This window comes from Haliaeetus albicilla, chromosome 26 (genome assembly GCF_947461875.1).
Source record: "Haliaeetus albicilla chromosome 26, bHalAlb1.1, whole genome shotgun sequence".
NCBI classification, from domain to species: Eukaryota; Metazoa; Chordata; class Aves; order Accipitriformes; family Accipitridae; genus Haliaeetus; species Haliaeetus albicilla.
This window is the reverse complement of record NC_091508.1, coordinates 2,783,444-2,794,311: the sequence shown is the minus strand read 5'-3', so window position 1 is coordinate 2,794,311 and position 10,868 is coordinate 2,783,444. Positions and strand designations below refer to the sequence as shown.

Sequence of the window (10,868 nt, the reverse complement as noted above, 5' to 3'; positions counted from 1 at the left end):
TTTGCATGCTTACGTCCCGCCTGTAGGTCAGTAAGACTACAATAATTGAGACCGAAAGATGTTTCAGTGAAAAGGATCTAATTTGTTTTGCTGGCAACACAGGGCAGTTCACACTGTATGCTTTATACGTCCCCTTGTTATTGACAGCCAGACTGTTTCTAGTTTGAACTTGTGAACCCATTTGTAAGGACTGTTGAGACAGGAAAACAACAACAACTACCGCACAGGCAATGTCAAACTTTTATTTCAAACTTTTGCAATACTGCATTAGTTACTGATTGATATGGAGAAAACCACCCAGCAGTTTCTTCTCTTTATATAAACATAATAATACTGCAGCTTTACAGTAATCAGAACCCTGTCTCTAAAATACTTCTGTGTAACTGCAAGCGGTTTAAAGAAAAAAAAAAAAGCTAAGTTTTGATATTGTTGACTTACTTCTGAACTATAATCTGCCCTCATGCTTTCAAATTCTATTGCAGTGAAAATTTCCAGCTATGTGGACCCATAGTGTGCTGTCATCAACATATAAAATACACCATTAAACGTCATGTGGTTTTGAGTCCCATGACCACAAATTAAAAGTTATAGGAATGAGAAACAACATGTGGAAGAGAAGGAAATGGGTACAGTTGGCCCAGAGTCACACACAGAGTACAAAGTCAAAGTAGGCACTGCAGAAGGGAGGATCAAGTGCCTTCATTTTCAAAACAGGTCACCCCTGACAAAGACACCAGTGAAGCACAGTTCACCATAATAAAGACGAGGCTTTTCTGATTCATATTTGAAGGACTGAAGTTTTTGTCGGTCTGCACGAATGAGACTTAACTTTGTTTAAAATATTTCTTAGAAACTGCTTCACTGAAGTTGGCTTTTCCCTTTCAGTTGTTTTAAAAACGAGAATTATTTCAGCTAGCACATGCTGGGCACAATCAATTTCACAGGCAACTATTCTCTCCACACTGCCTATCCCAGCAAAGAGCAGGTTTAGATGGGGCTTTTGAATCTGTTTGTTTTACAGGACTAAATCAAGGGGTTTGTTTTGTTTTGTTTTGTCTTGCTTTTTTAAGCACCTTATGTGCCACAGAGCAAGCTCTGAAAAAACACATCTGCACAGTAAAATCGTTTTCCTGTCTGGCTGGGTTTTTATACCAATCTCAAGCAATGACTGTTTCTGTAGTGCAGGCTTGTTTTTTTTACACTTGTCTACTGTGTCTATTAAGATGTTAATAAGCAGTAAGCAGCGTGGAAAAAAAAACCCCAAGGCACACACCGGTACCGGAAACCACCAGGCAGAACAGAAATTATGTATAATAGAAGAAAACCTTCAAAGATTGGCCTTTGGCTTTTTGTTTGTTTCTGAGAGGCACTTATGAAAAAAGAGGTCCAGATTAAGAGGTCCAGGCACCAAAGAGGCACTGGTACCTCTCAAACTGACATGCAAAAGGTATCAAGATACTTTCCTGCAAGATGCACAGCCTGGCAGCTAGGCCATTGAAACAGGAATCGGAAATTTTCCTTTCAGGGCCAGGCTCTTACTGACTTGAGTAGTTAGTTGGTCCTGTGCAGAGATTTCCACTGCGTGCCTCAGCTTCTCCATCTGTTAAGGACAGCTCTAACACTTGACCTCTTTGCTGAAACGCTTTGAAATACATATACGGAAATCAATAAATAACACAGGAATCTTAATCGTTTCATGACAGATCCTTTAAAAAAATCAGACCCTTCTCCCCATGTTCCATAAAGAACTAGAAATATTTATAGGATTAAAAAAAATACTCTTTTTCTTTTTAAACACAATGTTTAGGAAGTAAAATTCAAGACGACAGTTCAATTTTGTTGCTAACCAGTTCTACATGTTTCACACGTTTCTACAGTGAATCCAGCGGTGCAGAAAAGGGTATATTTAAGCGCCTGTAAAACCAAATTTGCCAGTATTTGCACAACAGCATCCTAGCCCAGGCATTTTAGCTTTTAATTAAAACAGTGGAACACAACACTAGTTCTAAATTTCTTAGCCCTTACTTTTACTTATCAATCATTTTCAACTCCAGGGAATGAAAACTCAGAATTTGTTGTGCTTAGTGAAGGCAATCGGTTCCTCTTCTTACCACCTTCTCCCTCCATAGACTGTATAAAGTAAGGAAAGACCGACAGAAGGAATACTTTGCCAAAGAAAAGCCATCCTAATTCAGCAGGAATCGGGACAAACCAATTTATACTCCTGTTTCCAAATGAAAAAGGGAAAAACGTTATTGACGACCACTTGTTCAAATCCTAACCTAAAACATGGGCAAGACAATTCCATAGCATAGCACGCTTATATAAAATGCATACAACTCTATATAACTCCAGCCCTACAGACCGCATTTCCTGTTAACTCTCCTGAGATAACTATCTAGTACGCTTTTACCAATTTTTTGTTGTTGTTGGCAAGAACCGTTCTCAACGAGTACCTGGGGATATGCTAGGGAAAGCAGGCACCAAAAGGCAAGCGGGGAGCAGTTCTCTTCATTTCCTTTTGTCCTGCAAAGTCTTCTCCTTCGCTTCCCCCTTGCACCACTAAAACCAGCAGGTGGGCTTTCAGAGAGCTGCCTTTCCTGCACCATCCCTGCTACCAAATTCACTCATCGCTACAGAATAATTGTGGGAAGGCAATTCATCGGCAGTTGCAAAGCTATTTGAGATGGTAGGATACGGCGTGTTCTAAAAGTGAAAAGGACTGTTGTTCTGTCATACAAAGGAGTTTACAACCTATTCCTCATTCAGCTCTCCGTGCCCTAATAAAGTGAACAGCAGAACAGAATACGCAGGATTGTGCTAGACAGGGTGAGTGAGAAGGAACGAACAGAAGGCAACTGAGCAATTCTTGACAAAAATTTGAGGTCTCTGCTGTTAAGCACCACAGTCAGTATACACGAAAGTAAGGGCTGTGCTACACCATTTCTCAAATTCACACTGATAATTTTATAGGTCTGGTTACGTGGGACACCACGATAATCCACATCTGGCTTCATATCTTAAGGACAGTTAGTGGCAATGATGAGGTGTGTTGGTCTCTCCAGGACACATAAGCAGACGTATGTAGTTCCAGAGCATGAAGTAAAGAGTTTGCTGTAATCCCACACTGGGAATCCACAGGCACAGAGAGACCGCTTGAACTATGTGTGTGTCAAAGAAAGGTCAGTGTGACGCTTCGGACTGGTGCTTCTGTGTACGGTGGGTGCAGGCAGTGGGGAATAAAAGGTGCAACAATATTAAAAATATACCTTCGACATCCTTCGCCCTGCCTGAGACAGGCCATCACATGTCAGAAAATGAAGTGCTCAAAATTTAAAAAAATATTCATCCAAGCCATCTGCTTAAACACGGACCGTGCTACATTACTAGCAGCAGAGCTCCCAGTTGCTACTACACTAGAAGAAAGAAGAATCTTCTCCCTCTCTTCTTTCCACTCCTCGCTCCAAGTCACTGTAGCAATGCTCTACTGAGAATGAATATGCGCTAAACAGAAGACAGTTCACGATCATGTAAAAAAACCCCAAACAACCCCAAAACAGCTACAGCCAGTCTGGGAGAAAATGATGATGGTAATAATAAAAGGACACTACTGCTAGACCCAAGGCAGATGGTGTGGTCAGTGCATCTAACAGCAAGCCCAGCCTGGCGGGGTTGTCTCTTTTATGTTAATATAATCCCCACTCCCGGCAGCAGAGGAACTTCCATCACCACTGGATGAGGACATCATCTTTTCAATCAGGACTCTAGAAGACAAGCATATGTGAGTTTGTTTTGGTTTTTTTAAATAAGTAACATTGGGCCACAAGGTTTTTCAGCAGTACAAAAAAGAAATAGCAATTCATTCTAGAAGGACACAAAACTCCAGAACTTTCATGACTCAACGCTCAGGTTAAGGAACCTCATAGCACTGACAACAGCATTACTGCTATTACCTGGCAGCATCAGAAGACTCTGCAGTGACCAGATAACTAACAACACCTACAGCAACCACCTCACCTCGGGTCCAGTTTAGGACTGGGACACAGCAACAAGCTTCCTAGGTACCAACCGCCCAACCTCAATATCAGGTGCGAATACCCAGTCTAATACCTTTCAGAAAAGGCCAAATTCTCCATCAAAGGATTGGTGCATTACAGGAGAATTTCTAATATCTTTGCACAAGAAGTCCCATCCTCCTGGTAGAGGCCAGCATATGAAAAAACATCCCTGGTATTGTTCAAAGAATTTCTGTTTCCAAAAGCATGTCAGAGCTTAACAAAGGAGAGAAAAAACTTCTGACCTTTCAGAATGCAGTTTCCCTTCGGGAGATTTACTTGCATGTTATTGCTGCTATTTGTTACTTACTGACAGCATCTCCCTTCACCTCAAAGATGGCTGTGTCTGAAAGAGGGAATTAACTCTTAGCTGTACCACCAGTCACTGTGCCTACCTCATGGACTCATTAATGTTCTTGTTTTCCTTGACAGATGTCTCCACCCAACCAGAAAAGCCGTTTTCTTTGCTGAACCGATCCACTTCATCTCTTGTCACTGCCCATGGGGAAAGGTCGCACTGTAAAACAGGAATCGGTCAGTTTAAGTTTAGCCTTTTAATTTTTAAGCTGGGAGGGGAATTCTCCCTCTCAGCCATTTTCTGCCTGTGTGCAGGCAGGCAGGCAGCAGGTAGGCTCAGCCCTTCGCATCTCCCAGATTGCAAGCTGATAGAGAGTTCTTCGGGCAAGGTTCTTAATGGGATGTTGCAAGCAGCAATATATCTATCTCATCTGAGATACTGACACACCTCAGTCAAGCACGCATGGAATGGAGGTTCATCCAGCACAGGACAAGAAAGCATTGTCACTCATCCAAAATCTGCCCGGCCTCTCAGCAGCAAGGAAACGTGCTACTGGTGCGGTGCCACCGCGGCGGCCACGCTGATGCCAACGGGACGTACGGAGAGGCAGTGAGGAAACCTGTCCCGTAACAGCTTGCCGTAGTGTGACTGCAGTGCGTACAGTCGCACAGATTTCCCTAATGCAGGCGAAAATGTTACCTTAAAACAGCTATCGGGGGAAAGTGTTATTTGGGAAGAAGTGGAGAAGAAAAGCCACTCTCCTGCCCACCCATCACGTTTTTGAGTCGTCTCCAGTTTTAGGCTCTCTCAAACCAGGCAAGTCTCAAACTGAATCTGGAAAGGGATGCTGAGCCAACGTTGGCACGTGAAGAATGTAAAGGTAGTTTTTGAATGAAAGAAAAATAAATCATTAAAAGACAGCAACCAATCTACACAGTGAAACTTGACGCTGCATCCAAATGAAAACTAGACATCTCTCTGGCAGCTCTGAACCTTTAGCTGCAGCATCATACACAACCTTCCCAGGCTACTGCAAGTTAAAGGCCCAAAAAGAAAAAGAAAAGCTTTACAATCCAGCAGATACAGAGCTCGAGCTCCGACAGCACAGCACAAGGCACTGCCTCCTAGGGCAGAGCAGTTGTTAACTTCTCCTAAGTGCCATCCACGCATTAAGTCCTACCAGTGTCCTAGTTACAGAGGAGAATCCTTGCTAGAGAAAGAAAATTCAAGGAGAGTTAAGGGAAGGATTAAAAAGACCACAGGCTTAGGCGAGGCTTAGTGCCAACAGCGTCTCCTTCCATCTTGCACTCCCCTGCACACACGAGCACACATACAAACACACAGAGCGCGTCTAGGGCTGCTCACTTTGTTAGCCAGCAGTAGGCAAGGCACGGGGTTCCCATCTGGCAGCACGAGCTTGCTGTCCAAATCCTGCTTCCACTTCTGGCTGTTGCTGAACGTGCTGATGTTGGTGACATCAAACATGATAATGCAGGCTGACGCCTCCCTGTAGTACAGCCGGGTCATAGACGTGAAGCGTTCCTGCCCTTCAGGATCAAAAGGAAAAAAAACTTACCCCCCAGAGTTACCATTTTCAGATTCGTTCATGCAAATAACATGTTTATCACGGTACATCGTTTTCTAAGTTGACACTAACAATATCCACTTAAATAATGAGGAAATACAGGCACTGAGGTGCGTCCTGCCTGGGGTACCTCAGCAACGCAGTGACAGAACTGGAACAAACTGGGCAGCTCTTAATCCTGACCCAGAAATACTTGCACTCCTCCCAGAGTAACAATTTAAGTTTAGTGTCCCCGACCACACATCCACCTCCCCCTGAGCACAAAACCACCAGCAGCAGGGTACCCGGCCACCACCAGCCGTCCCCGCTCCGGCAGGACCGTGCCACCAGCACTGACATGTGCTGCTGCCTGCTGTGGGCACAGCGCTACAGACCAGGCTCTCCGGAGAGAAAAAAATCAATTACTAAACAGAGAGCATCACAACTCACATACGCTGTTATTACTGTTTACACCTTACGGCCTGCCTGTACTACCAAAACCGCATCCAGAGAGTAACTCTGCCATGCTGCTGCGTGGTTTGATTGTACTTGGGTAGACGGGGACACATCGCAGAGCGGTCACATCGCATCCCACAGGTCAGGGGCAGGGCAAAAACCAGCATTTCTGACACCGGAGAGATTTCACTGTGGGCTCCCATGCAGCCCCGTAGCTGGTCAACAGGCTGTTTGCTCTGAAGCCGCTGAGAACCGAGCACTTGAGTTACCTCAAGCCATCCGACTGCCTTTGCACACCTCTGAGGTGGCAGGGACTGTCGGTGCGTGCGTCCCCTTCTGCTTGGGGCACGCCAAAAACACCGTGACCAGCGCGGCTCCTCTGCTTTCCAAATCTTAAACGCCTTTTCGGGGCTGAAACTGAAGTTAGTCTCTTGCTGCAATCCTCTTGCTGCAAACTTCTCCTTCCTGTTTTCTTTTTAAGGATTCCAGACACACATGTCTGAGCAGCGAAACCAGGGGAAACCACAACCCTGTTTTCGGCACCCTTCTAGAGCCAGAGGTGCCATTTTAGAGATGTTACTGGACTGACCTGTCCTCGGTCTTCTGGTGCTAGGGAGATTCGGGAACCACATTTCTCTGCGCCTCTCCAGGGAGTGGGTGCTCCTCGCTCCACTTCATCACATATAACGCTGAACCCCGGAGCGTGCCCCACTCCCAACCCAGCCCCACCACCTCGGGGGCACCCAACGGTCTCCTCTTGCCATGTCGGCTCCCGGGGGATCTGGTCACTGAGCAGCCAGATTGCAATCCTGATCCCAGCAGCCAGAGCAGTGCGAGGTCAGCGGAGCTGCTCCACACAAGGTTCAGGCGTTCCTGGCTATCATGCCAGAAATCAGGGTTTTAACAGAAGACTTGGAGCTGAGAAGTTACATATCCAGATAAAAATGAGCCTGTTTCTCCATTCACTCTGCTCTGGCTTTGAAATTGAAAAGAAAGGCTCAATAGGATTTATCATCTGCACTGCTGCATTCTTTGCAGATGGACTTTTGATTAAATATTTAAATTACTACTGCAAACTAGAGACAGCACTACAAACCAGAGCAGTCCTGCCCCTTGATTCGACAGGCTTTTAGGATTTATTTTTGTAGCAGACTCCTACTGAAAGAAAAAAAAAGGAGGAAAGGAGGAAAGGAGGAAAGGAGGAGGAAAGGAGGAAAGGAGGAGGAAAGGAGGAAAGGAGGAGGAAAGGAGGAAAAGAGGAGGAAAGGAGGAAAGGAGGAGGAAAGGAGGAAAGGAGGAGGAAAGGAGGAAAGGAGGAGGAAAGGAGGAAAGGAGGAGGAAAGGAGGAAAGGAGGAGGAAAGGAGGAAAGGAGGAGGAAAGGAGGAAAGGAGGAGGAAAGGAGGAAAGGAGGAGGAAAGGAGGAAAGGAGGAGGAAAGGAGGAAAGGAGGAGGAAAGGAGGAAAGGAGGAGGAAAGGAGGAAAGGAGGAGGAAAGGAGGAAAGGAGGAGGAAAGGAGGAAAGGAGGAGGAAAGGAGGAAAGGAGGAGGAAAGGAGGAAAGGAGGAGGAAAGGAGGAAAGGAGGAGGAAAGGAGGAAAGGAGGAGGAAAGGAGGAAAGGAGGAAAGGAGGAAAGGAGGAAAGGAGGAAAGGAGGAAAGGAGGAAAGGAGGAAAGGAGGAAAGGAGGAAAGGAGGAAAGGAGGAAAGGAGGAAAGGAGGAAAGGAGGAAAGGAGGAAAGCCATTGAGAGCTTTAAATTCCGCTCCTGAGCAGCTTTATGTTCTTGTGAACATACCTGCAATGTCCCAGAGCTGAAGTCGTACCGTCTCTGATTCCGACCACTGGACCACTTTCAGAGCAAAATCCACTAGAGAATACCCAAAAAAGAAAGGAAACGTACTTAGGGGCATTCTGCACCGTAGGACTTGCTCCTCTGCAGCCTCTCACCATTTCCCAGTGCAGGCCAACCCAGCAAACACTTTCACATCCACGGCAGTTTGTCCTGGACCATCACCCACGCCAGCACAGACCACACACAGAGCAGGAGCGGCTGCAAGGGCTGACTCCTCTCTTCCATTGCAGAAAGCTGCAAAATAAGTGTTAAAACCAGAGGGCTCCACACACTCACTGCTCCACACCCTGCAGAGAGGATGACCACAGGCACACAAAATGCCTTCAGATAAGCAGAAGTCAAGCGAGTTATCAGCATCTCACCCCTCCCGGGGATGCTACGCTGGGCTTGTCCCTTCCAGAACTTCAGATTAGAGAGCTAAATAACACAACGAATGGAGCAGCATTTCTCCCTGTTTTGCAAAGCCCAGCCTGGCAGGTCTGCTGTCAAAGCCCTTGCAAACAGTGGCGGAGATGCTGCTCTGAAACTCTGGGAAAGAAGAGAGCAAGGTGGAGTATTTCCAGCACTGGGTGGACTCCACTACCCCAAATCACAGGGCTTTTAAAAATCCTGGACCACCAATGGTCTGTAACCATCCCATGCACAATGCCCCGCTTGTGGCAGGGAGCTCAGACACCCGTTCCTGATCTCTGGAGTTGTAACGCCGGCACTAGAGACACTAACCAAGAGCTAAGGAAGCAGAAATTAAAATGCTCAGGACTAAGAATTCCTCCAGCACATAACCCTGAACAACCACAGGCAGATGAAAGGATACTGGAAACCTTATTGCCCGGAGAGCTTTAAGGAAAGCTTCCCTTGCCTGACTAATGCCAGTAAAACGCTGGATTTGCTGCTGTTGTCTGTCTTTGCTCTGCGCTGCCTAAACCATTCAGTCGCTGGTATGTGGAGCTCTGTGTCTCCTTCACAGCCACCGCTTACCACCACCTACACCTCAGCTGTCACCAGCGCAGAGAGTCGAAAGGGGAAACACTGCGTTTTTCTCAGATTACGATGCATCAAGTTTTCACTGCAGGGGGAAAACTGTCCAGCTACGCTGTCAGCCATGCTCAACAGGGATAGAACTTATTGAAGCCAGGAACTAATTAAAAAAAATTAAAAAGAAAAAGAAAAACATCTGCAACTCTTACTGCTGGGAGTGACAGTGCGGGCACAGCCCAAGCACTCTGCCCCAGTGGGATGTGGTTCTCCAGTGTTTTCAACTTCTAATTCATCCCCTCTCCATTCACAAATAAGAAAATTCAAACAGCCGTGCTCGGCCCCCACTATTTTGGGTCCTCAGGGACATTTACTGGGTAAAGCCTCGGCACCTCCCGCTCCTTGGAGGTTATTCGTTTACACTGATGTTAAACAAAACTCAACCGATCCCACTCAATCTTGTTCCCAGCCTCCTTGTTACAAAGCTGTTGGTTCCCCCACCATCTTCCCAGAGCCCTGCCGATACTTCAGCACTGGTTTCACGCTGTTAAAAAAACACCAAAACAGCACTGCTGCTGTTTTTGCTAGAAAGAGCCGAGGCTGTAACCTCAAACTCTCCAGGTTAAACCTCCCGGGGGTGGTGGTTGTTCCCGGGGGGGGGGGGGGATGGGGCACCCCGAACCAGCCGTGAGGAGGGACTGGAGTCACTGGTTTGTCCCCGGGGACTCACTGAACACGGGCTGCGAGCACACCCGGCGCCGCATCCCGGAGCTGCTACAGGAACCGCAAAATAAGAGTAACCACCGACGGGCGGTTGTTCCTTCTCCAAATTCTCGCCTCCCCGTCCGCAGGGAGGGAGAGGAGCGACTTTCCCACGACAGCCTGCGAGCCAGGGGTGCTTAAAGCTCACAACTGCCGTAGTTCCACCGGCGCTCTGAGCCCGAGGCTGCTCTTCAGCGGAGAAGACAAACCTGCGGCCCAGACCGCCCCGGCCAGCGCTTGGCTTTGCAAAACGGACGGCAGCCCCGCCGGCCCGCCGGTCCTGAGACCCACCGGGACCGGGACCCTCCGGGACCGGGTCCCAGCTCCCCCCTCGGAGCCCCTCTTACCTCCCACCGTGGACTTGTAGTGCCGGTTGAAGCTGTCGTTGGCGTACCGCTGCACCAGCGACGTCTTCCCCACCGTGGCGTCCCCCACCACCAGCACCTTGAACATACGATCGCGCTGCCCCATCCCGGCCCCGGTCCCGGTCCCGGTCATGTGAGGGTCAGGTGGAGGCAGCGGCGGAACCGCTGTCTGCCGGGGGGGCTGCCGGGACCTGTAGTCCGCCAAACGGGACCCGCCCCGCCCCGCCCCGCCCCGCCCCGCCCCGCGCACCCCTGCACCCCCGGGCTCTGCCCCGTGAACCCCTGCACCCCCGCACCCCGTGCTCTGCACCCCCGGGCCCTGCCCTGTGCACCCCCAGACCATGTCCCCTGCACCCCCGGGCTCTGCCCCGTGAACCCCTGCACCCCGTGCTCTGCACCCCTGGGCTCTGCTCCATAAACCTCTGCACCCCCGAACCCTGTGCTCTGCACCCCCAGGCTCTGCCCCCTGCACCCCTGAGCCATGTCCCCTGCACCCCCGGGCCCTGCCCTGTGAACCCCTGCACCCCCACACCCCGTGCTCTGC

The 10,868-nt window shown here is 48.5% G+C and overlaps 1 protein-coding gene across 1 annotated transcript; it reads right to left on the bottom strand.

The window, feature by feature from the left end:
* Nucleotides 1-217: 217 nt before the first annotated feature.
* RAB29 (RAB29, member RAS oncogene family) lies at nt 218-10,449 on the bottom strand. The gene is made up of 5 exons (XM_069771941.1): nt 10,307-10,449; nt 8,166-8,237; nt 5,719-5,900; nt 4,451-4,572; nt 218-3,764 (listed from the first exon to the last, which is right to left on the bottom strand). The coding sequence occupies exons 1-5, from the start codon at nt 10,428-10,430 to the stop codon at nt 3,647-3,649; spliced, it is 618 nt and encodes a 205-aa protein (XP_069628042.1). The 5' UTR covers nt 10,431-10,449; the 3' UTR covers nt 218-3,646.
* Nucleotides 10,450-10,868: the final 419 nt, after the last annotated feature.